Source organism: Geotrypetes seraphini, chromosome 2, assembly GCF_902459505.1.
Source record: "Geotrypetes seraphini chromosome 2, aGeoSer1.1, whole genome shotgun sequence".
Lineage (NCBI taxonomy): Eukaryota > Metazoa > Chordata > Amphibia > Gymnophiona > Dermophiidae > Geotrypetes > Geotrypetes seraphini.
In genome coordinates, this window is record NC_047085.1 from 384,201,820 (window position 1) to 384,229,359 (window position 27,540).

The 27,540-nt window shown below is 42.9% G+C and overlaps 1 protein-coding gene across 20 annotated transcripts in view; it reads left to right on the top strand.

Annotated features, from left to right (window-relative positions):
• TBC1D5 (TBC1 domain family member 5) overlaps positions 1-27,540 on the top strand; it is a 759,729-nt gene that overhangs the window by 699,661 nt on the left and 32,528 nt on the right. For all 20 annotated transcript variants that reach the window (XM_033930686.1, XM_033930692.1, XM_033930693.1 and 17 more), the window contains 2 exons: positions 2,651-2,716; positions 15,431-15,591. In XM_033930686.1, the coding sequence (XP_033786577.1) occupies positions 2,651-2,716; positions 15,431-15,591 (227 nt within the window). The remainder of the gene's footprint in view (positions 1-2,650; positions 2,717-15,430; positions 15,592-27,540) is intronic.

Genomic DNA, 27,540 nt, shown 5'->3' on the forward strand with positions numbered 1-27,540 from the left:
TTTCCAACTTAGTCTTCTAAACTATGTTTTATTTCTTGGAGCCAATCCCCTTAACTGTGCTTGCATCACTGTCTTCCAGCCTACTGCTCCAACTCTGCTCCGATGATCACAGCTGCTGTTAGCATACTTAGGCTCTATTGCCATTGCACACATGTTCTGACGCTACCATTTTGCTCAGCCCTTTACCAGCTGAATCACTGCTAGGTAAGCTAATTCCTCAGGTCTAAAGAGCAACATTTCCTGCTCATAACTGTAACCACAGTCCAGCTGTAAAATTGCTTTTTACTGCTAAGGCTGGAGAGCATTCCAGGACTAAACAGCCATATTTGACAATGATGTCACTTCCTCCCATAGAATTTATTTCTAAAAAAATGTATTGAAATCAAATTCCTGCCAGAATTTAACCAGCTATTTAAGAACATGTTGACATTTCTGATACATTTGTGGTAACAACAGAATGTGCCTCTCACTTCACCTGTTCCCTGAAATACGCCCATAAATATGTCTTTTAAAACTACTACTTTTTACATCCGTTTTGTAGACTGATTTTGTGAAAAAGTAAGCTTTTCATTTTTTTTTTTTTTTTTTCAAAGCAGCAGAGCTACTGGTTAACGCACAGGGGATTACAAGGGGCATTCAATAATTTAGCTACCTGAGTATGATAGAAAGTAGCAAGTATGTTGAAACAAGTCTGTGCATGTTGTGACATGTCTCATACACTCATACACATGTCTCATACACAATTGTGGCTCAGTACAAGTCTAACATTCCAAGAGACAGGATGTCAGGAGAGTCCTCATGCAAATAAGTAAGAAACTGCTAAATTTGGAGCACTGTTCAGTGATAAAATTTCTCACAAAAGAAGGGAAAAAGCCAAAGGAGATCCATGAATGCAAGACTGCAGTTTATGGTGAGTCTGCCCCATCATCCTACAAAGTAAAAATTTTTAGCAAGCAGTTTAAGTGGGGTAGAGAGTCCGTTGAAGATGGCCCTCACACTGGATGGCCTGTGGAAGCAACTTCCACAGAAATGTGCAAGAAAATTGAGGATCTAATTTTGTCAGACAAACAAATTAAGGTTTCCCAAATAGCTGAAGAAATGGTTATCACAGGTACAGTTTGGAAAATACTTCAAGAAAAGATGGGCATGCCCAAGGTTAGTGCACGATGGATTCCAAGAATGCCGACGTATTGCCAGAGAATTTGGTAAGAGTGGATAGCGTAGCTGGTTTTAAGAAAGGTTTGGACAAGTTCTTGGATGAAAAGTCCATAGTCTGTTATTGAGAAAAACAAGCGGGAAGCCACTGCTTGCCCTCTATTGGTAGCATGGAATATTGCTACACATTGGGATTTGGCCAGGTAGTAGTGACCTGGATTGGCCACTGTGAGAACGGGCTACTGGGTTTGATGGACCATTGGTCTGACCCAGTAAGGCTATTCTTATGTTCTTAACTTGGAGATGCTCCATGAAGACCAAGTGAATTTTTTTCATCATTTGGTGACTGGAGGTCTATCACACAGATCCTGAGTCCAAAATGGAGTCAATGTAGTGGAAGCATAAGTCATCCCCAACCCCCAAAAAGTTCAAGACAGAAAAGTCTGCAGGCAAAGTCATGGCAACTGTCTTCTGGGATTATGAAGAACTTTTTCCTTTTATCTATTTCTTGCATTCTGTAATTCGCTGATTGTCCAGCCTTCTTCATTGTGAATCACCTAGAAGTCATTCAACTGTGGCAGTATAGAAGAATAAAGTTATTATTATTATTATTTTGCTTCTGGAGTTCATGCCACACATGACAACCATACCCAGGGAGAGTTACGCCAACATAATGATCACTTTGCAGGAGTCAATTAAGGAAAAAAGAGGAAAACTCACAGCAGGTATGCTGCTTTTTCACAACAATGCGCTGGTCCATATGTCACAACAATCAGAGGTTGCCATCTGAGAATGTGGGTTTCAGCATCTGACCCATCCACCCTACAGTCCTGACCTGGCTCCCTCAGATTATTTCCTGTTCCAAGTTTTGAAGAAATCTCTCCATGGACAGCACTTTTCAAGTGATGAAGACATCAAGGAAGCTGTGGCATCTTGGTTTGAAGGTCAAACCGAAGAATTCTTTTCAAAGGAGTTAAAGTCATTACAAGAAAAGTGGATGAAGTATATGGAGCTATCAGGGGAATATATTGAAAAACAAAACAAAAAACTTTTAACAACCCTTTTCTTTCCTACGGAGGTAGATAAATTATTGAACGCCCCTTATATTTTAGCCATCAGTTATTTGATGTTTCAGTACTTATAATGTTAAGAATGCAAGGAAATAAAGGTAATTAAAATTTAAAAGTTCAAGTGAACTATAACAGCAATCATGTGAATGGTCGATCTTAATATATGAAACCGCATTTGTGTTAGCATTCTGTTTTTAGTATGCAACACTAGAAATAAAATGTATTAGAATCTGATATTTTGACATGGCTATCAAATAAAATTGACAGATCTTTTAAAAGTGTGCATTTTAATTTTAATACATGTGTTTCTCAATCTTCTTACAATACTGTTAACATGCTGAACATGTTAAAACTTAATCAACAGCAGCAAAGCATGAATTAATATATTTCCCATTAAATCTAAGATTGTTTTGTTTGTTTATTAGGAGATGTAGTTTCAAGCAACAAGGGTCAAGTATCTGTTCCTGTCCAGAATCTAACTGACCTCCAAGGTACAGTTTCTATGACAAGACAAACTTTTTTCATTCTCCTCAGCATTGCCATTGTCTTGTTAAGGAATATCCACTGATAACTTCATCATTCCTAGTGTTTTTAACTCATAATTCACTTTCATTATTCTTCCACTAAGTGGCACTGTTATCCAGAAAAAGTTGTCATCTGTCATTTCATAACATGTTACAATGCTCTGCTTGACTGGTTTGTTGGTTTTGTTCTGTTTATGCACTGTGCACATTTTGATTTTCTAAAGTTAGTCTTGTGTTTTTTAGTCTGACAGCTTAAGAGATGGGTAATGATCTGGTGTTTGGTTGCACCAAAATATTCCAGTTAATACATTATTATTTAAGTTTGTACAGGTTGAGGCAAAAAAAGTAAACTCCTAAATTTTTTTACCATTTTGTCAGTAACCACTTTGAATTTCAATGAGAAATTTGATGTACTTATTACTGTTCAACAACATTTAATTATCTTAAGCTGTGTTGATGTAACTGAGATTTTAGCATTAATACCTAGCAGTTTTTGCGTATTTAAAATGTTGGCACTAAAACACAGTAAAATTATATCAGAATTTCGCAATCACTGTAAATGCTCTAGGTGCCATCGCCAGCTTTAACATCGCCAGCCTTCTCTCCCCTCGGGAAGATCTTAACAGCCTGGACGATTGGTCCCTTTGCAGGCTGTCCCAGATCATTTGCAGTGTCGCACAGCTTCGGCACCCCGAGGTGGTTGGTTCAAACGCTGTGCTGCTTCCTGTGACTCTGGGCAAGTCGCTTAGGGCTAGATACACTAAAGAGGATCGGTAAAACCGTGTGGGTCTGCTCCAAACCAATTTTTTGGCCGATTCAAAAAGAGCTATTGATGCAGTAAAAAGTTTGCATGCAAATGATTCACAAGGATGTTCATCATAATCCCCATTTCTCCCATCCAATTGATCGTTGTGAGAGTTGTCAGGGGAAGCACTGAAAGCAGCTTCCTGCCACTCAGCTGTTTGGGGTAGGAAACTTTTTGTTTTATTTTTAAAAAAATTGTTACAGATGCTGTGCGAGTTACACATCGCACAATATCTGCCCCACTAAAAAAATAAAATAACACCCCCCTGCCAATGATGGCCCTCCCCAATGACCCCCGACGAACTGACAAATGCAGTACCAGGAATCAACCCCCAGCACTAGCAAAAATCAACAGGAGGGATTCCCATTCCCTCCTGCCATGCCCCCCCCCCCCCCCGCATGAGAACAAAATAGCAGGAGGGATGCCCACTCCCTCCTGCCACCAAATACCTGTGCCAGGTTCTATCCCCCTTCCCCCATAAAATAAAGGCAGGTTGGATGTCCACTCTCTCCTGCCACCAGAGATCCCTCCCATACCTATCAAGGAAGTTAGGAGCAGGAGAGATGCACAGTCACTTGTCCTCCGAGGCCCGCCTGTCCAAAATGGCGAGGCTGCCCCTCCCCAGTGCATTATGAACAGTTAGACACCCGTCGCTTTGAAGCATGGAGCTCTTAAATTCAACAATCATGTGACAGATAAAACGCACCAGAAGAGAGGCAAGCCAGTAGTGATTGGCACCTTGCATTTTTTCTCAATTGATTGGTGTCACCCCATTTGGGTCCCCTGAGGAAGCAGTCAAAATGGGGCCACGTCGGGACCCCCTCAAACCCATTACTTGAGATAAGTTTTCTCTTATCACATTTAACTTATAAAAAGAAATATTTATTAAAAAGAAATATTTGTATAAAAAGAAAAGAAAAAGGCATAAATACACAGAAGACAACTTACAGACATATGCAATGATTTGAATGTGTGAGCCTCACGATGGAGCTTGTCTCTACTAGGCTCTTTAATTCTGAGCATATGTGAAGATTTATGAGTCTTTTCTACACATATACAAAATATTGTGTTATGAATTAAGGATAGACTACTAATTGAACACTTTATATGCATGCATGGCCATACACCTTTATTGAAATGGCCACATATGTCACATGAGGGAGCAAGGATCCAGAATAGAGCAATCCGAGCATCAGGAATCCATACTGCCACAGGTGCTCCTAATCTCCGACACCATGACAATTTGTTTGTTTGTTTATTTCTCCCCCGCCTTTATCCAGGGCGAGTTACATATGAACATACAAAATAAAACATTAACATTTGTCATTAAAATCAATACAAAAACATTATAACAAATTACATATAAAATCAAATTGCATATGACATACAAGTCGCATCAACAACGAATATCATTTAAGGCAAAAACTAGGGAAACCCTAACAGTGGAGGATGAAGGATGAGCAACACCATCTGTTCTCTGCTGCGGCCATTGTCTTATTCATGCCAAATTTGCAAGACATGTTAGGAAATACATATTTTGACATGAGCTTTTTTTTTTTGGGGGGGGGGGGGGGTGAGCATATCTACAAACAGTGTAGGCATACATGTACACATTCCAGAAAACAGACCTCGTTAATTCTGACTGGAACTTCTTGGTATACATCCAGCTTACTTTACCTTTTGATGTACCAGTAGTCTTTGTAGCATAAAAGAGGAGCAAATTATTTTAGTAGGTAGTATTTACTAGTACGCTTCTGAAACTTTCAGAAATGATACTTTGGAATTCCTCTAGCCAAGTAGATTATGAAGGCAATTCTATAGAGGGATGCCTAGAGAGTGTCTATTCAGAACCTATTCTTTAAAGGAAATGCTGACATAACTGGGTATATATATGTGGTTATATGCAAACACTTAATCTTGCCATAACTCTGGTATAAATGCTTGCTCCTAAATTTGGGAGATACACATGTTACATAGTATTTTTTAGGTTACCCATGTAAATGTGATCTTTGCCCATGTGAATGCCCACCTTCAAACTATCTGTTATCAAATATATATACATTTAGATACAGAATAATGCATATCTGGATAATAGTCAGTCGCATGCACAAGTGCCACTTATGCGGATATATGCCAGCTAACTGTAGTTGGCTTCCTAATAGAACGCCCTAAATATCTGTTATCCATTGGGGAAAATGTAAGTTATTTTTCTCCCTGTTTTCTGTAGCCTACCTGATGTACGCACTCTCTCTCTTTGTCCATTCTGTTTACTGGTACATCTTATTTTGTTTGTGGTTAAACCCAGTATTTGTTTTGGAAACATTTCTCTGTGGATTAAACTATAAACACTCTTTTTTTTTTTTTTTTTAAAGGACTGTTGCCGTATTACAGATAGGCTTCTACTTAAATTCTCTGAATACAAAGACAAACATAGAACTTTACCATTGCCAGGATCTTCCTCTTGTGATACAGAGTTGCAAACATGTTTTTAAAATTTTGAATACTTTGTGAAGCATCTATAGTGTGGATATATTGCTTCTGAAATTCTTATTTTCACTGTTTATTTTGAACTGATCTTATCAACTCTGAAAGCTGTAATTGGCTTCTTTTTAGGAAGGGCATATATCCCCCAGAGCATTTGGAAATGAGTTCATGTTAGAGGAGTATGTAATATTGCCAATCAAAATATGCATTATTGTGAGATTATTATGATACAGTTGGTTTTCAAAAAATGGGGGAGTAACTTTTCTCACGGACTGAATTTGTTAATATAGCGACAGTAACTCCACCTATAATCAAGACAAAAAAAAATCTTGTGATTTAGGAAGTAAGAAACAGCTCTCAACTTATCCTGTTTTCTGTGCTGACCTTTAGCTAAATTCAGGGTTATTTCATTAGTACCTTCTATATCCTAGGAGGGAAAGCAACCCAATAGTTTATACCATTTTGAAACCACAACAAATTAATCATCACAACTGAGTTTCAGTAAACCTTGATCAGTAAAATGCTAATAGATTGTATTCTACCAGTAATATGTAGAAATAATATTTTTCCAAATAAGGTGTTAGGCAGAAGAAAATATTTTCAATCTGCATATCATTCCATTAGACCATAGAGAAATTAACTGGGACCACCTTCTTAATTACCAAAAACTGGCTCAAGGAACCACCCTGGGGCTGCTCTGCACCCTGGCTACCAAGCTCTTGCATGCTCATGCATGGATGTGAGAGGAGGAGTAGCCACCATTATCAAATCTGACCTCAACCCAAAACTGATAGATACCATTACACTAAATGCACTAGAATGCCTCATCTTCTCAACGGGTCACAACAGAGATCTCACCTCTGCACTGATAAACAGAGCACCCCATTCCCCAACGAGCACCCTAGACAACTTACTATCCACTCTCAATAAGCTGGTAATAACCTACGATCAGATTCTTATCTTAGGAGACTTTAATTTTACAGACTACCTGAAGGTGACAGGATCAACAGCAGATTTATCCTATCAGTAACTGACCTGGGTGTCCATCAAATAGTACCCTCACCAGCTCACACAGCAGGCCACATCCTGGACTTAATCTTTATACAGAAAGATGCACCACCTGACAAAATGACTCTGAGCTGCTCCATCATACCAGTTCCCTGGTCTGATCAGCATCTGATCACCTTCAACCTCAACTACCCAGTGAAACAGGCATTAACCAGACATTGTCTCCAGCCCAAGAAAATTTATATCAATGACTCAATCCACATAGGAGACCTTGCCTCAGGCCTTTCCACCCTAGCAAAAACAATAAAACCCAACACCCAATCCATTGATGAGGCTTCCATGACCTGGCACATGGAAGTAAAAGCACTCAGTGAAGACTTAGCCACGACAAAGAAGTAGAAAGCTGTTCCCAAGAACTCTCCTCCCCCTGGTTTACCAACGTTCTTAGAGCCAAAAAGTGAACTCAGAAGAGCGGAAAGAAAATGGTACGTATCCAGGTTGAACGAAGAAAAATCCAGTTAGAGGAAATTGCACCAATAATACAAACAGGACACCCTCAAAGCAATAAAGGTATACTACACCCAAGAACTACAAAAAATTCCCAAACAGATTTTTTTAAAACCTGTTTACAGTGACAAAAAAGATATTCACAGCTTCTCAGGGATTCCTCCAAACCCTAAACACTGACCATGACAGTGATATACTCACTGACTTCTTTGCTGAAAAAATAGACAATTCCACCTCGATGTCAGGAAAGGACTCTGGGATATTATATTGAACAATCCAACTCTGGAATGTTAGTGCAAATAGACAGAAGGCTCCTGGCTATTCAGTTTCAGAAAAAAAAACATTAAAATACCACTAAATGACTTCTAAAATACTAGGACTTGAGATTAACAAAGAACCTTTGGCATATTACCACAGCTCTGGAGTTTCAACAGATGTGCTAATGACAGATGCTTAAGGAAATCTTGTCAATTGAGAGCCATCCTTTCAAACAGTTTCCAAAATTCCAAACTGTTTGAACAGAAGAAAGATACTGGAAAATATGTTAAGATGAGTACTTAACACAATAGATACTATTTTTTAGAACAAGACTCAAACTTATAAATGCAAACTAAAACCCTCCCTCTCTTTCTGAGCTCTCTTGCTTATCTCTCTCTGCCTCTTCTCTTTCTCCTTTTCTGCCTATTCACACCTATTCAGGACCAGACATACACACATTCATTCAGGTACACCACATTCTCTCTCTGCCCTGGGAAAGCCACATGGCTTCCTATACACACACAGATCTAAATCTCACTGTATACTCTATATTTGTAATATTAAACCTGTTCCTGTAAAAGATACCTTTTATTCAACCACTCTTGGCTATCATTGTCATTAATTCTACTTCCCTCTGCTCCTGTGAGCCATGAACCCAGGACCTCTCAGCATACACACAAAAGACTAGAATGCACTGGGAAGGGGAAGGCTTGCCATTTTGGAAGAGGTGTGCCTTCTGGCAAGAGGGAGTGGGCATCCCTCATGCTGGCCATTTTCTAAAGGTACAGAGGGGCGGGAGGTGTCAGGGGGAATGTTGGGGTGTGAGGGAGTGTTGGGGTGTGTTGGAGAATGTCAGGTGGGTGTTGAGGAGTGTTGGTGAGTGTCGGATGGATGTTGGGGAATGTCGGGTAAGCATCAAGTAGTGTCGGGTGGGTTTTAGGGCATTGGGGAATGTCAGTGTTGGGGTGTTGGGGAGTGTCCAGGATTTGGGGGATCGACTGGGCTAGCAGGGTTTGTTTGTTTAGAAAATGTGCTGGTTAGACAGCAGTAAAACGCCGTTTATAGTATTTGCCTCTTAGTGCCACTGTATATTGTCTTTGACCTCCCAGGCACTGTCAGGTTAGTTCTGGGGCAGTCTAGGAGTGGAGCTACAGTTTAACTGGTTGGTGGCAATATTAATTCCATTACCTGGCTAAGTAAGTGAATACAGTTAGGACAGCAAATAGGTTGCCCTATCTTTATTCACTAGGGTTTGAATATCATTCAGTATCTAGCTAATTTCTAGGTGACCGTACATACCTGGATATTCACTTCCAGAGCCTGGCATTGAATAGATGTGGCTAATTCAGTCCATGGCTATCAGAAGCATAAACACTGTGGACTACTGCGGCTTGAATATCTATCCCCTGAGATTCTATATGGTAGAAATTTAGAGTTGACCCTGGATTTATGTTTATTGACTGCTGGGTTTATAGATAGGGATATCAAAAGTACAATATATATTTGCTTAGCAGCAGTGAGGGTGAAATTAGATATGAATGGAAGAATAGAAATCCTTTGCATATCAGATGGAGGCAAAGACTAAGACAGGTTTTGTTAATGGAGCAGGTGACTGCTAGATGTCAAAACTAGCTGGAGCACTTTGAAAGAAGATGCAGAAGTGTTCATCATTAGCATTTTTAGAGATGGAAGGACAGAAGAGGATTTGGGGTTAGTGCAGAAGGAATTATTTAATAAAAGTGCTATCAAGCTTGTGTTTACTGTTCACGACTGGTCAAAGTTGGTCAGTTAGAGATCTTGCTGTGCTAAAACTGCTTTACAGATTGTCTGTAAATTCAATTAAAAGGAACATTGAAAATAATTTTTGTGTGTTTAAGGAGCCCTTTTACTAGAACGTGGAAAAAATTTAGCATTTTATAGTAACTGCAAAAATTAATGCACAGTAAGTGAAAGCCTTTATGCTAACTGTTGTGGTGTTCCTAGCATGTTTCTGTACAGGTACTGCACAGAAAAATACTTTATCCCAGGACAAGCAGGCAGCATATTCTCAACATGTGTGTGACGTCATCCACGGAGACGTGCTTGTAGAACTTTCAAAGAGTTTAGGAGTGCTGCACCGCGCATGCACGAGTGCCTTCCCGCCAAACTAGGTCGTGCGTCTCCTCTGAGGTATCTCAGTTCTTAGTTTTCTGCGGAGCCAAGAAGCCCTGTTTTTCTGAGCTCTGTCGTTTTTTCAATTTTGCCTTCTCGCACCGCGGCTTTTCTTTTATTTGTTTCCTAACATTAGTCGCTGTGCAGCGCATCTCTAAAAAAAAACAACTTTTACTTTTCTTTTTTTTTGTCGGTTCTCATCCATCGGAATTTGGGCTTAGGCCCTGCCATAGGCCCTCGTTCGGCTGCGGCTGTATTTTTTTTCTATGTCCTGGCCTCTTACCGGGTTTAAAAAGTGTACCCAATGTGACTGAGTTATTTCTTTAACTGACCCCCACAATTGGTGTATAAAATGCTTAGGATCCGAACATTGTCCTGTGTCCTGCCCGCACTGTGCTACTCTTCAGAAACGAGTCCTTCGCAGACGTTGTGCCAAAATTCTGGAGCTCTTTGGCCCTATGGAGCAGTCTGCAAAAAAGGCCTCGACCCCATTGGCGGCCTCGTCTTCCATCACGTCAATCTCGGCAAGACAAATAATGGTTCTTCTCGGTCACATGGCTTCTACATTTCACGTGACTCCTTTTGCCAGACTTCACCTCCGAATTCCTCAGTGGACCCTGGCATCTCAGTGGCAGCAAGCTTGCGACCCACTCTCTCAACACATTACAGTAACTCCTTCGTTGAGACAATCTCTCCATTGGTGGATGCTCTCTTCTAATCTTTCCAGAGGTTTGCTATTCCACAAGCTCCCTCATCATAAGATTCTCATGACAGATTCTTCAACTTACGCTTGGGGAGCTCATCTCGATGGTCTCCATACTAAAGGCCATTGGTCCAGCACGGATCGTCAATGTCACATCAATCTGTTGGAACTCAGAGCGATCTTTTATGCTCTCAAAGCTTTTCAGCATCTTCTTCACAACCAGGTAGTCCTCATTCGCACAGACAACCAAGTCGCCATGTACTATGTCAATAAGCAGGGAGGAACGGGATCTCTCCCTCTTTGTCAAGAAGCTCTGAAGCTTTGGAATTGGGCAATCCTTCACAATACCTTCTTCAGAGCTGTCTATATCCAAGGGCAGCAAAACTGTCTGGCGGACATAAGAACATAAGAATTGCTGCTGCTGGGTCAGACCAGTGGCCAATCGTGCCAGCAGTCCGCTCACGCGGCAGCCCTCTGGTCGAAGACCAGTGCCCTAACTGAGACTAGCCCTACCTGCGTATGTTCTGGTTCAGCAGGAACTTGTCTAACTTTGTCTTGAATCCCTGGAGGGTGTTTTCCCCTATGACAGACTCCGGAAGAGCGTTCCAGTTTTCTACCACTCTCTGGGTGAAGAAGAACTTCTTTACGTTCGTACGGAATCTATCCCTTTTCAATTTTAGAGAGTGCCCTCTCGTTCTCCCTACCTTGGAGAAGGTGAATAACCTATCCTTATCTACTAAATCTATTCCATTCTACAACCTCACGAATGGACACTCAGTTCCTCGCCTCTACATCACATTTTTGCTCAGTGGGGAACGCCTCAGACCTATTTGCATCTCCCCACAACAAGCTGCCTCAGTTCTGCTCCAGGATATATTCTTCTCATCGCCTCGAGGCAGATGCTTTCCTTCTGGAATGGACGAATCAGTTTCTCTATGCGTTCCCTCCATTCCCTCTGATTCTCAAGACTCTTGTCAAACTCAAGAAGGAGCACACTACCATAATTCTGATAGCTCCTCGGTGGCCCACACAACCATGGTAGTCTCTACTTCTACCAGTATTTCCCTCTGCTTACACAGAGTCAAGGGTCTCTGTTCCATCGCAACCTGCAGTCTCTACACTTAACAGCTTGGTACCTCTCAGCCTAACTGCCGCTCTACAGTTCTCTCAATCTGTATAGGACATTCTAGAGGCTTCCAGGAAGCCATCCACTAGGCAGTGTTACACCCAAAAATGGACTAGATTTTCTACTTGTTGTACTACTCATCACAAGGAGCCGCAATCTACCTCCTTGTCTTCAGTTTTAGATTACCTGTTGCACTTATCTCACTCTGGCCTCAAATCTACATCTATTAGAGTCCATCTAAGTGCAATTGCTGCTTTTCATCAGCCTATCAAAGGGAAACCCCTTTCTGCTCATCCTGTGGTTTCCAGATTTATGAAAGGCTTTTTCAATATCAAACCACATCTGAAGCCACCTCCAGTGGTTTGGGATCTCAATCTTGTTCTTACTCAATTGATGAAGTCTCCATTCGAACCAATAGATTCGGCTCATTTAAAATATCTCACTTGGAAAGTGGTTTTTCTCATTGTGCTCACCTCTGCTAGACATGTCAGTGAGTTACAAGCTTTAGTGGCAGATCTACCTTTTACAGTATTCCATCATGGCAAGGTGGTCCTCCGTACTCATCCAAAATTATTGCCTAAAGTGGTTTCAGAATTTCATCTCAATCAATCCATTGTTCTTCCAGTGTTTTTTTCCAAAGCCTCATTCTCATCCTGGAGAAATAGCGCTTCATACTCTGGACTGTAAACGTGCTTTAGCTTTCTACTTGCAACGCACTCAACCTCAGAGAACTGCCCCTCAACTTTTCATCTCCTTCGATCCAAATAAGTTGGGGCATCCTGTTTCCAAGCAAACCATCTCCAACTGGATGGCTGCTTGCATCTCTTTCTACTATGCTCAGGCAGGTCTCCCTCTGCAGGGTCGAGTCACGGGCCATAAAGTTAGAGCTATGGCGGCATCTGTAGCTTTCCTCAGATCAGGTCCTAATGAGGAAATCTGCAAGGCTGTCACTTGGTCCTCGGTTCATACTTTCACCTTTCATTATTGTCTGGATATTTTCTCCAGACGGGACGGCCATTTTGGCCAGTCAGTTTTACAACATTTATTCTCCTAAATTGCTAACACTTCCTCCAACCCATTTTGGTTAGCTTGGAGATCACCCACATGTTGAGAATATGCTGCCTGCTTGTCCTGGGATTAAGCACAGTTACTTACCCTAACAGGTGTTATCCGGGGACAGCAGGCAGCTATTCTCACAACCCACCCACATCCCCTGGTTGGCTTCTTAGCTAGCTATCTGAACTGAGGCCTAGTTCGGCGGTAAGGCACTCGTGCGTGTGCGGTGCAGCACTTGCGAACTCTTTGAAAGTTCTACAAGCAAGTCTACATGCTAGGCTGTCCACTAGGGGGGCTCCGTGGATGACGTCACCCACATGTTGAGAATATCTGCCTGCTGTCCCTAGATAACAACTGTTACGGTAAGTAACTGTGCTTTACTGTCCTTTGAGTGCATCCACAACAGTGTAATGCCCATAAAGCTCAGTCCTTGCCCATTCCTTGCCTATAAACTACCCATTTCTTGCTTTATGAAGTTATCAATGTAAAAGTGCTGGCATGACAGTGCATGCTAAAATAGCAAGTATCAAGCTCACTTGCTAACAACATGCACCATCTTATACTCAAGTATAAACCGATCTGAATATAAACTGAGCAAATTCCCTTACTAATAGGAGCTTTAAAACTAACAAAATATGGTTTCCAATAACAAATGTCTCCCAAGGAAAGAGACTTGGGAGTTCTGATCGACAAGTTGATGAAGTCGTCTGCACAATGTGCTGCGGCGGCAAAAAGGGCAAACAGAATGCTAGGAATGATAAAGTAGGGGATCACGAACAGATCAGAGAAGATTATCATGCTGTTGTACCGGGTCATGGTGCGTCCTCACCTGGAGTACTGCGTCCAGCATTGGTCGCCGTACATGAAGAAAGACATGGTACTACTCGAAAGGGTCCAGAGAAGAGCAACTAAAATAGTTAAGGGGCTGGAGGAGTTGCAGTACAGTGAGAGATTAGAGAAACTGGGCCTCTTCTCCCTTGAAAAGAGGAGACAGAGAGGAGACATGATCGAAACATTCAAAATACTGAAGGGAATAGACTTAGTAGATAAAGAGATACTGTTCACACTCTCCAAGGTAGGGAGAATGAGAGGGCACTCTCTAAAGTTGAAAGGGGATAGATTCTGTACAAACATAAGGAAGTTCTTCTTAACCCAGAGAGTGGTGGAGAGCTGGAACGCTCTTCCGGAGTCTGTTGTAGGGGAAAACACCCTCCAGGGTTTCAAGACTAAGCTGGACAAGTTCCTGCTAAACTGGGACGTACACAAGTGAGGCTGGACACATTTTAAAGCACTGGTCTTTGATCCGGGGGCCACCACGTGAGCGGACTGCTGGGAACGATGGACCACTGGTCTGACCCAGCAACGGCAATTCTTATGTTTTTATGTTATGTTCTTATTTTTGAGGTAATTGTTACATTTCAGCAGGTAACTTTGAGTATAATTTCTTATCCTAATGTTTTACTTATTGCTTATGATGCTTAATTTACTAAAATTAGTTCTAATCGAATCTTATCTAATCTTTGGTCTTTACCTAATCGTATGGTTACATATGTATATTTAAAATTGTCAAAGCAAAACAAAGAAAAATCCAACGAATCTGCAGTAAAAAACGAACATCAAAAAGAAGAAGGAAACTGCAGATGAAAATGTACAAGTACGGGAATCTTTTATTTTAAAAAAATGTAAATTTGTAATCCTTTGAATATGACTCTCATATACATGGAGTGCGGACCCTACACGGTCTGTGTTTCAGAGAAATACTCCTTCCTCAGGGGTCTAAGATGTCCAATCTATCACATGAGTGATGCGAAAAACAATGTAGTAATATAGTCATCAAAATTTTCAAAATTGATGCGAAAAAAGCCTACTTCTGAGCTGACGCACTGAGTGAGTCCGGCTGCCGAAAGTGAAATTGTCTACATAGATGCTTTTAGTCTTCTCTGCATCTGTTTTACATTTATAAATCATTTCTTATGTAAAATCTCATTGTATTGTATTTAATCACTTGTTTTATGTTAAACTGTTATATGTTAAAATGAATATAAACTGAGGTAGCCTATCTTCTCCTAAAAAAGGGGGAGTTTATATTCAAGTGCCCTGCCGAGCTCTGCACCCAGCCCCCCTCCCTTCCCTACCTTGCCAGGCTCTGCACCTTGTCCCCTCTCCCTCCTTCCCTCACCTGATATCTTACAGGCCTTTCGCCGGGCTTGCCATAAGCCCTGGTGGTCCAACAGTGAACTAGGACTGGAAGGATCCCTTCCCCTCCTGTCCCTGCCAACTCTAAAACATTCTACCTCCCAAAAAGCCTACCTTGAAAGCCCTGGTGGTCCAGTGGTGAACCAGGGCAGGAGCAATCTTCCTATGCTCTTGGTTTATATTCAAGTATATATGGTAATTTATGTGCTGACTGTATAGCACACTTCAGTGAAAGGGCTCTTAATTTTCAGAATGTGTTATAAAGCATTCTGATAATTTTGGGCAGTTATCTGTTTTCTGATTAATGAATGTTTTCAAACTAGCAATATTTAACATAAAGAGCACTCAATTCTAATTAATATTTTTTGGTCTCTAATTTTATTTTAGGTCAGAGCTCAAAAAATATCAGCTCTTCACCAAGCATTGAGAGTTTACCTGGAGGACATGAACACACATGGTCTCCACCATTGTCTGCCTCAAAGAAAGATTCCTTTTTTAGCACCATTTCACGTTCTCGGTCACAAAGCAAAACCATGGGAAGAAAGTCTGTAAGTGTGTGCCAGTCTATTCTTTTAAAATGTTTATTTTTTAATTGAATGAATTAAAAATTGTATTTTAAACATGAGTGTCTCCATTGTTAAGCCAGGACATTTAGTAACATAGTAGATGACGGCAGATAAAGACCCAAATGGTCCATCCAGTCTGCCCAACCTGATTCAATCTAAAAAAAAATTATTATTTTTTTCTTCTTAGCTATTTCTGGGCAAGAATCCAAAGCTCTGCCCAATGCTGTGCTTAGGTTCCAACTACTGAAGTCTCCGTCAAAGCTCACTCCAGCCCATCTACACTATCCCAGCCATTGACACCCTCCCCAGCCTATCCTCAAACAAATGGCCATAAACAGACACAGACCGTTAAGGTCTGCCCAGTACTGGCCTTAGTTCTTCACTATTTACTATTATTTTCTGATTCTAGATCCTCTGTGTTCATCCCACGCTTTTATGAACTCTGTCACCATTTTCCTATCCACCACCTCTTTCGGAAGTGCATTCCAGGCATCTACCACCCTTCTCCGTAAAGAAGAATTTCCTTACATTGCTCAATCTCAAATTATGCCCTCTGGTTTTACTGTTTTCCTTTCTCTGGAAAAGATTTTGTTCTGCGTTAATATCTTTCAAGTATTTGAACGTCTGAATCATATCTCCCCTGTCCCTCCTTTCCTCTAGGGTATACATATTCAGGGTTTCCAGTCTCTCCTCATACATCTTTTGGCACACACCTCCTATCATTTTCATCGCCCTCCTCTGGACCGCTTCAAATCTTATGTCCTTCGCCAGATACGGTCTCCAAAACTGAGCACAATACTTCAAGTGCTTCAGTGCAAGAGACTTGGGTTTGATGCTCTTGTCATTGTGGCTGTCTGAGGTCAGGCTCTGTATAGTACAGAGGTAATGAACTCATTCTCAAATTCTGTGTATGGCGCCTTACGCTGTGCAAATCAGTGCGCACAGTCAATTTGAACTCACAACTTAATTAACATGCCTAATCGGTACCAATGGCAATAAACATTTCATGATTGACACTAATTGGCATTAGTTAATTTAATTTAACACACACCCCTTTTCACTAAGCCATGGTAGAGGTTTCTCCTGCAGCCCGGAGCGCCAAGTACTCTGACACTCATAGAATTCCTATGAGTGTCAGAGCATTTACCGCTCCGGGCTGCGTTAAAAACCTCTATTGCAGCTTAGTAAAAGGGGGGGTTAATTTCCATATTTATATCCTGCTTAACCACAAAGTTCCATGCAGGTCATAATATGAGATAATACAATATCATGATAATTCACAAACAGTTTACATCTTAAAATATAGTCATAATATCCGCCCTATTTAGTCAAGTATTTTATCAATTCAGCATTTATCAAGCCTTCCTTCAATTTCACAAAAAATGGAATATTTGCAATAGGTCTGAAATTAGTTACAAGGGGCGAAGACTCCTTTTGATTTTTTATTATGGGAGTGATAATGATATTACCTGAATTTATCGGAAATTCACCATTTAATAGTGAGATGGAGATCCATTCATAGATCTCCACCTTTAAATGTAATGGGGGCCGATTTCATAACTACAGGAGGGCTGTTATCTAAAAGACAGTATGATTTCACATATTCTGCAAAGATTTTAAGAAATAAATTCCAATCAGGAGTTTCAAAGGGTGTTCTGAAACAGTCCCCATAGAAGTCAAATGCAGATTGTGAACTTTAGTACTAAAATAAGAAGCTACAGCAACACACCTACATTTTTATCAAAATAATTTCTCTCTTTAGACATAAGCACCAGAACAGTTTCAGTGCTATAGCATATATGGAATCCTGATTGAAAAGGATCCAGCAGATCAAAACACTCTAAATATTCCTGGACTTGTAATGTAACAATTGCTTCTATAACTTTAGTTAAAGTTGGAAGGTTAGCAACTGGTCGATAGTTCCCACAAACTTTACGATTCAAAATAGAGAATGACACGGGGAAAAAATTTGTCCCTGTCACTGCCCCGACCCCGTGACCACCGTCCCTGGCCCCGCCCCCGCAACTACTGTCCCCACCCTGTCCCCGTGACCACCATCCCCCGCAGCATCTATACAAGCCTCAGTACTGCAATATTTAGCTTATTCCTTCCTTGAAATGTGATTTTACCTAGCACAGGCACAGCCCAGAGAAACAGAAAAATAAGCTAATAACTACATGGAGCCTGTTTTCTTTATCTTAATAATTACACTTAGAGCAGGGTGCACGTTCTGTCTTTCAGGACTGCAAACAGGTAAAGCTTTTAGGGTATCCCTAATGGATATACAGGAGAGAGAACTGTATACTCAACTGGGTTCTTTGCTCCGGAGTCCGGTTGAGCTGATCGCAAGGGAAGCCACAAAAAGCTGAGCTTGCAGCTTTGCGGAATCTTGCCAGCTCAGCTGATCATGGATTCTCTTGCGATCAGCTCAGCCGGACTCTAGAGCAAAGAAAGAAAGACACACACACACCTGTGTTATTCTCTACATCCAATCTCAGCCACACAAGTCTCTAATTGTTTTATACTGAACTTATTTTCTTAAAGTATAAAAAGAAACAATATTCTGTACAATTGTCATTTTATAAATCAGTCATTTTATCAAAGTTCTGGCTGCTTAACGAGAGAAAGAGATGTTTAGCTGGCAGGGCTTTGTTTATAAATTTTTATCAACACAACTAATATACTACTTTATCCTAAAGCAAAAAATAAAATAAATAGAAAATGTTTTTCTACCTTTGTTGTCTGGTTTCTTCTTTCCTCATCTTCTCTAATCTAATCTAATGCTTAGTTTTGTTTACCGGGTCCTCAATCTGGGAAAGCTCGACTTGGTTTACAGTGGTTAGATAAGATAATAAAAATAGAAAATATAGCAGAAATAGAAAATAAATTAATTACCAAAATATATTAATTACCAAAATAAATTAATTACCAAAATATAAAATATAGCAGAAATAGAAAATAAATTAATTACCAAAGTGTTTGGTAAACAGAATGGTTGTCAAAGACTTGCGAAAGGATGAAAGAGAACTAAAACTTCGTAGAGAAAGTGGAAGATCATTCCAAAGTTGAGTGAACTTGAAGGGCAGAGATTGACCAAAAGCTTTGATTCTTTTGATACTTTTACTGGATGGATAAGATAGCTTAAATTGTTGATCGCCCCTTGCGAAAGAGAATCTATAAAGATTCCAAGATAGAGGGACTAACGGAGAGAAAATTCCAAAGAGAATTTTGAAAATAACGCAGGCACATTTAAACTGGACTCTAAAATACACAGGAAGCCAGTATAGATTATAAAGTAATGGTGTTACATGATCAAACTTATATTTCTTATTCAATTCCTTCCATCCATTGTCTGCCTTCTCTCTGCCTCTTCCATTTGCTCTGTTACTGTGCCTCTCCCTTCCATCTCTCCCTCCACCCCCCCCCCCCCCATTGGTCTAAGAACATAAGAATTGCCGCTGCTGGATCAGACCAGTGGTCCATCGTGCCCAGCAGTCCGCTCACGTGGCAGCCCTCTGGTCAAAGACCAGCGCCCTAACTGAAACTAACCCTACCTGCGTATGTTCTGGTTCAGCAGGAACTTGTTTAACTTCATCTTGAATCCCTGTAGGGTGTTTTCCCCTATGACAGATTCCGGAAGAGCATTCCAATTTTCTACCACTCTCTGGATGAAGAAGAATTTCCTTATGTTTGTACGGAATCTATCCCCTTTCAATTTTAGAGAGTGCTCTCTTGTTCTCCCTACCTTGGAGAAGGTGAACAACCTGTCCTTATCTACTAAGTCTATTCCCTTCAGTACATTAAATGTTTCGATCATGTCCCCTCTTAATCTCCTCTGTTTGAGGGAGAAGAGACCCAGTTTCTCTAATCTTTCGCTGTACGGCAACTGCTCCAGCCCCTTAACCATCTTAATTGCTCTTCTCTGGACCCTTTCGAGTAGTACCTTGTCCTTCTTCATGTACGTCAACCAGTGCCGGATGCAGTACTCCAGGTGAGGGTGCACCATGGCCCGGTACAGTGGCACCCATCTTCTTCCCTCCGCTCCCCACGTAGTCTAGCATCTCTGTCTTCTTCCCTTCCAGTGTCTTCTCCCCACTCTCTGTTCCCCATTTTCCTTCAGCGTCTTCTCCCCACTCTCTCTTCCCCATTTCCCTTTGGTGTCTCTTCCCCACTCTCTCTTCCCCATTTCCCTTCAGAGTCTTTTCCCCACTCTCTCTTCCCCATTTCCCTTCAGCATCTTCTCCCCACTCTCCCTTCCCCATTTCCCTTCGGTGTCTCTTCCCCACTCTCTCTTCCCCATTTCCCTTCAGCATCTTCTCCCCACTCTCTCTTCCCTATTTCCCAGTGTGTTCTCCCCTCTCTCTCTTCCCTAGTTCCCTTCAGCGTCTGTTCCTTTTCACCCCATCCCTCTCTCCACTCCCCTTCAGCGTCTGTTCCTTTCCACCGCCCTTCAGCACCCCTCGCGCAGTCCAAGCATCTTCCTCCCTCTTACCTTTGTGGTGTGTTTTACTTTACATTGTAATTTGTTCAAGCCACCGGAGCCTGCCTGAAGTCGCGTGTATTTGCGGGCGGAAGCTTCTTCTCTGACGCAACTGGTGGCTTGAACAAATTACACTGTAAAGTAAAACGTGCCACGAAGGCAAGGGGAAGGGAGGGAGATAGATGCAGCCGGTAGGTAGGAAGGATGGAAGGGACCATGCGTGATCGGTGACCACGTACGTTACCTCCCTTAACTGTTGAGACAAGGCCATTCACTACTCCACGAGGTAGTGGATGGCCTTGTCCCCCGTACCCGCAGTGAGCACTTTTTCTCCCCACCGTTTCAGCGGGTTACCCTCGGCTAGCCACGGGTAACAGCCACAGTGTCATTCTCTAATTCAAATCTTCTCCTTTTAATGAGGGATTTAACATAATTATTCCCATGTAATAATAGTGAATTTTATCAGATTGGTAAGCCATTGAAACAGATTATCTGGCAATGAGTTTACCAACTTTGCAGCACAAGAATCCAGTCTACAACCCCCTTTAGAGAATCATAGAAGCATCGTCTTAACATCATATATATCAACCAATTTAAATGAAGTCCATATACGATCTACTGTAATATCATTTCAGGATTTCTTCTGTTTCTAATTGAGTGATAACTATCTCTATATCTACCTGTGATAGGGATTTTACAATCTTATTTATCTTAGTTTGGACAAAAATCTGCATGATCCTGAGCAGCAAGTGGTGTGGGACTATTTTGTATTGGAAGTTGTGTAAAAGACCGTATCAATCTGAACAGTTTTTTACATATACAAGCTTTCCAAATAATAAGGTCTTCTTCCTTCATTTTTACCCATCGTCTTTCCAGCTGTCTAACTTTACATTTGAGTATGATTAATTCAGGAGTAAACCATACTTCCTTCTTCTCTATAACTTTCTTAATTTCTAAAAGAGCAATATCATCTACCCAAACTTGAAAATTTTGATCAGGCAGGTTTGAGTCCAATTGAATTTGTGATAAGCAAACATTTACTCAGTCCTCCATAGCCCCAGGTACATTAGATAGATTGTGAGCCCACCGGGACAGATAGGGAAAATGCTTGAGTACCTGATTGTAAAAACCGCTTAGATAACCTTGATAGGTGGTATATAAAATCCTAATAAACTTGAAACAACCTTATTCCATAAACTCTATACAGGAATATGATCTCTTTTAGTAAATATCTTATCTGCTTTTACCATCTGATGCCTTAGTGCAATAAGCTGGACATTAAATTCATTTAGAAAATGATCCGACCATGGTACCGGTTGGGTTTTCCAACCATCGATTATCGATTGTTCAGTACCCAACTTAGCAGAAGTAATTACATCAAGAATATGACCTCTTCGTGAGAACTACAGGTTAATCACATTCAGACCAATTTCTGAGAAAAATTTATACAATAAAAACACATCTTTACTTGAATCAATTTCCATATGTAAGTTCAAGTCTCCCTTCAGAACAATACGTCCTAATTTCAGCTGAATTTGAGCTACATAGGAATAAATCTCTTCCATTACCATTTTCCATAAACCCAGAGGTCTATAGATTACAACTAATCCTATACTATTCAGTGATAGGTGCGCTAGTGTTTTTAGCGTGCGCTAACCCTACGCTACACATAAAATACTAACGCCAGCTCTATGGAGGCGTTAGCATGTAGTGCGCTCAGCAATGTAGCGCGCGCTAAGCATGCGCTAAAACCACTAGCGCACCTTTGTAAAAGGAGCCCCTAGTTTATCCGCCACAAATTCTAAGTTGGGTGATTGATATCTATCTACCAGGTCTACCTCCAAAACTGTTTTATAAACTATTGCTAGACCCCCCTCCATGTATACTTTCTCTAACCAAGGAGAGTACCGTATTTTCGCGGATATAACGCGCACCTGTGTAAAACGCGCACAGGGGTATAGCGCGCAGAAATCACGATGATATGTACCAAAACTTTTCTATACCGCGCTCAGGCATATAACGCGCATGATGCCCGACGCTCCTTTCGCCCGCCCTGACTTTCCGTGCGCTGTCCCGACTCTCCGTTCACCCCCCCTGACTTCCGTGCACTGCCCTGACTTTCCGTGCGCTGTCCTGACTCTCCGTTCACCCCCCCTGACTTTCCGTGCACTGTCCCCCCTTGAAGTCCTGTCCCCCCTTGAAGGTCTGTCCCCATCCTGAAAGCCTGATGCCCCCCCCGACGTCCGATACATCCCCCCCCCCCGGCAGGACCACTCGCACCCTCACCCCGAAGGACCGCCGACTCCCCAACAATATCGGGCCAGGAGGGAGCCCAAACCCTCCTGGCCACGGCGACCCCCTAACCCCACCCCGCACTACATTACGGGCAGGAGGGATCCCAGGCCCTCCTGCCCTCGCCGCCAACCCCCCCCCCCAACGACCGCCCCCCCCCAAGAACCTCCGCCCGTCCCCCAGCCGACCCGTGACCCCCCTGGCCGACCCCCACGACACCCCCACCCGCCTTCCCCGTACCTTTGTGTAGTTGGGCCAGAAGGGAGCCCAAACCCTCCTGGCCACGGCGACCCCCTAACCCCACCCCGCACTACATTACGGGCAGGAGGGATCCCAGGCCCTCCTGCCCTCGACGCAACCCCCCCCCCCCCAACGACCGCCCCCCCCCAAGAACCTCCGCCCGTCCCCCAGCCGACCCGCGCCCCCCCTGGCCGACCCCCACGACCCCCCCACCCCCCTTCCCCGTACCTTTGGAAGTTGGCCGGACAGACAGGAGCCAAACCCGCCTGTCCGGCAGGCAGCCAACAAAGGAATGAGGCCGGATTGGCCCATCCGTCCTAAAGCTCCGCCTACTGGTGGGGCCTAAGGCGCGTGGGCCAATCAGAATAGGCCCTGGAGCCTTAGGTCCCACCTGGGGGCGCGGCCTGAGACACATGGTCGGGTTTGGCCCATGTGCCTCAGGCCGCGCCCCCAGGTGGGACCTAAGGCTCCAGGGCCTATTCTGATTGGCCCACGCGCCTTAGGCCCCACCAGTAGGCGGAGCTTTAGGACGGATGGGCCAATCCGGCCTCATTCCTTCGTTGGCTGCCTGCCGGACAGGCGGGTTTGGCTCCCGTCTGTCCGGCCAACTTCCAAAGGTACGGGGAAGGGGGGTGGGGGGGTCGTGGGGGTCGGCCAGGGGGGTCGCGGGTCGGCTGGGGGGGCGGTCGGAGGTTCTTGGGGGGGGGCGGTCGTTGGAGGGAGGGGGGTTTGCGTCGAGGGCAGGAGGGCCTGGGATCCCTCCTGCCCGTAATGTAGTGCGGGGTGGGGTTAGGGGGTCGCCGTGGCCAGGAGGGTTTGGGCTCCCTTCTGGCCCAACTACACAAAGTACGGGGAAGGCGGGTGGGGGTGTCGTGGGGGTCGGCCAGGGGGGTCGCGGGTCGGCTGGGGGACGGGCGGAGGTTCTTGGGGGGGGGCGGTCGTTGGGGGGAGGGGGTTTGCGTCGAGGGCAGGAGGGCCTGGGATCCCTCCTGCCCGTAATGTAGTGCAGGGTGGGGTTAGGGGGTCGCCGTGGCCAGGAGGGTTTGGGCTCCCTCCTGGCCCGATATTGTTGGGGAGTCGGCGGTCCTTCGGGGTGAGGGTGCGAGTGGTCCTGCCGGGGGGGGGGGGATGTATCGGACGTCGGGGAGTCGGCCGGGCAAGAGGGCTTGGGCTCCCTCTTGCTCCGATCGTGGATGCGGGTGCGGGTGGGAGCGCGTGCGAGCGGTCGTTTGGGGTGGGGGTGCGAGCGGTCCTGCTGGGGGGGTGAATCGGGCGTCGGGCGGGGTGGGAACTATGTTTAAAAACTTTTCTATACCGCGCTCAGGCATATAACGCGCGAGGGGTATGCGCGGTAGGTAAAATCGCGTATAACGCGCGCGTTATATCCGCGAAAATACGGTATACCAAATCCAGGAGAACAGACCAAATTCTGGATCATAGCATCCTCATTTTCAAACCAAGGGCTCCTTTTACAAAGGTGCGTTAGGGCCTTAACACGCGGAATAGCGAGCGCTAAAATGCTGCGCGCACTAGCCGCTACTGCATCCTTTTAAGCAGGTGGTAATTTAGCGTACATTAATCTTGTGCGCGCGCAAAAAACGCTAGCGCACCTTAGTAAAATGAGCCCCAGGTCTCCATAAAGATAGCAAAGCCCAGGTCTTTTTCTTCTACTAAATCCCTTATTAAATCATATTTGTGCTATAATATAACAAGTTAGATCATCCTTTTATTGTAACGGAGGCCATAACCTAATTTGTCTTAGAAAGTGTTTTGTTAGGGTATACTCAGATCTCCACTTTTTAGATTGACGCCCTAATCGAATTTTATCTTTGCACGAGTTTGTTGACAATCTATTAAATGTGCATAATTTATTTTAGATCATAATTGCCTCATTAAATTTTCAGTCCCCCCCCCCAGATAGTCTGAATAGGGTATGTTTGGGAAATCTTTGGCATCTTAAACACCTCTATTCTATCCTCTATCAACTCTCTCCCTTTTCCCTCCCCCCAGAACACCACACAGAATTTAAAAAAACAGAAAACCAATTTATAATCATCTCATCCATTCTTTAAAACCAACCCATACTAGAAATTTAATTTAAAAAACTTTACCACTCACTCTCACTTGTGACTCATGAAGTAGTTCACCAATGGCATGTCCTGTCCTTTTGGCATGATGCCTCAGGAGTCAGTGTCTTTTTATTTTTCCGGGTGCTGACGTCACTGGTATGTGCGCGTCTGCCATGGACACCAATATTGGTAGTCCAGAGACTGCTCACAAAGTTCATCAGCCAAGCAGATGGCCCAGATGCCTCAGGAGTAGGTGTCTTTATTCTTCCAAGTGCTGACGTCACTGGTATGCACATCTGCCACATGCACAACTTGGTTTGCGTATTCTGGAAAGTGCTATGCGCCAATTCTCATGCATTAATCTGAAAAGGGTGTGTGGCCAGGAGGAGAATAGGCGGATCGTGCTTATTACACTCCCCCCCCAACCATAAACACAAAATGGGAAACGAGTCTTGGTAATTGTAATTTATAAAAGAGCTACTACTGCAGACCTTGAAAGGGGCAACGCAAATGTGCACTTATACTTGCAGGAGTGGAAAGAACTGAAAAGTCTCATCTGCTTGCTCCTAAATTCAAAACAAAATTGTCAAGGCATTGTCTAATCCAGTGGTCTCAAACTCAGACCCTTTGTAGGACCACATTTTGGATTTGTAGGTACTTGGAGGGCCTCATAAAAAAATAGTTAATGTCTTATTAAAGAAATGACAATTTTGCATGAGGTAAAACTCTATAGTTTATAAATCTTGTAATTTATAGCTAAAAAGCCATATGATCAAGAGACTGTTTTATTTTACTTTTGTGATTATGATAAACATACCGAGGACCTCAAAATAGTACCTGGCGGGCCGCGGGTTTGAGACCACTGGTCTAATCCTAAAATAGCTATGTGTACTCAGGACTTATAGGTTTAGATTCCAGCAAGGTCAAGTTAACTTCTTGCTGATCTGTAATCATCTAGTTCAGAAGCATGACAATTGTTCATTCTGATAGAGAAGTTAACAGGGAAGAAAAGAGCAGATAAATTTTGCTGACTGATGCAGCCCTATCCTAATTTGCTAAAACATTTCTTCCAACAACAAATGGATGAACCCCTGCAGAGCAGCTATGATAACCCCAGAAAGTAAATATACAACAAAATGGGCAGAAACAACTCATTTGCGTCAAACAATATGTTTAATAATTGTAAAGAATGAAAAAATAAAGTAAGACAGAGTCTGATTTACAAAGGTGCTCTCATTCTGGGACAGCCTAAAGCTCTGTGGGATCCCTGCCAACAGTCACACAAACTTATCATGAGTGCTGGGTTTGAAATATATATATAAAGCACCACACTAGCTGAGAAATTTTGGGGTAAACTTTAAATCTTAGGTGCCTTATAAAGCCAAAGCCCTTATTCTGTTTAAAATTCTGGCCGTGTCCCTGATTAACAGCCTCCAAATTCAGCTACCAGAGGCTTCGGGAATACTAAAAGACTAGAGGCATTTTGTTCTACTTGTCTTTAATAAATAGAGTTTGAAAACTTTATACTGTGGCTAGGAGCCAGATATTATTTTGAGGCCTGGCGCCCTGATTGACTTAAATTCTCAGAGCTGTTTGTGTTGTGTGTGATTCCAACACAGATTGGCTACATCTACAAGTTTTTCTATACTGCCTTGTTTGCAGAGCAAGTCCAAGCAGTTTACAGTTAAAGACTAAAATTAAAATAAATTCTGAAAAGAACTTTATTGTGTAATAGGAAAGAAATATTCACTCCAAGAAGATTTATCCCAATAAAAAAACAACTACTGTGTATCCACTGTTGCCCCATTGCCTCTGCATCACCCGAAATAACAAACACAATAAAGCCAGATTTTAAGAAATATATATGCTTGAAGGGCAATCCTGAAATCCGCAAGTGAAGATTCAGATCTGAGAGCCAGTGGCAAGCTATTCTAAAGAACAGGGGCTAGGAAGAAAAGCACTGATTTTCTAGTTTCCTCCATCTTTGAATGCTTGGGACCAGCCTATGGTCATATAGAAATCGTAAAGGGCATGTTAGCACATAGAGAATAGTTAAAGAAGCAAGATGATTTGGGCTTTCACTGTGAAAGACCTTGTATGTCAAAATTAGGACCTCAGATTTAATTTTATATTTTATTGGCAGCCAGTGGAGTTGCATCTAAAGTGGTGTTACATGAGCCCTTCATGCAACCCTGCAAAGAAGTCTTGCTGCTGTATTTTGCAAGGCTGTAGCCTTAATTATGCTTGATATCTGTTGTGTAAAGGACCACGCAGAGTCCAGAATAACTTTCAGTAATTTGAGAGGGTGCTGAAAAGTAATCAGCCCAACCAAGAAGAGAATGAGGTGGAGCCATGAAACTTACAAGTTATTCTACATATTCTGTAAGGTCCCTTCTGGATTCCCTGCACTACGTGTTCAATCCCAATCCGCAGTCCGGGTGTTGCAGAAATCTACATCTTTTCTGAACACATGCTCCACCCCCTTAGCCTGAGAGTCAGCAAACAACCTTAGTTTCAATGTCTGCAAGCAGTCCAAGCAGAAGTCTTTTGCTGCTGTTCTGCTTCTGTTTGTTATTTTTTTCAATTAAAGTTCGTTTCTCAGTGGCTTCAGTGCCTTGAGACCCCTCCCCTGTGGTCTTCTGTCGGAGAAAAGGATGCAGTCCTGCAGTGCCGGACTGCAGCTTCACAGAGAAACTCTGGTGGATCTGTAGAGCCAGCCTGTTGTGTGCCACCTTCTAAAGTACCCGGGATCCCTTCCCATAGAGTCTTCTGGTTGGTGACCATGTCACAGGTTTCTAGCATAGGCTGTGTGCGTCTGGACGGGAACCCACCTGGGTTTCAAGGCGCAGG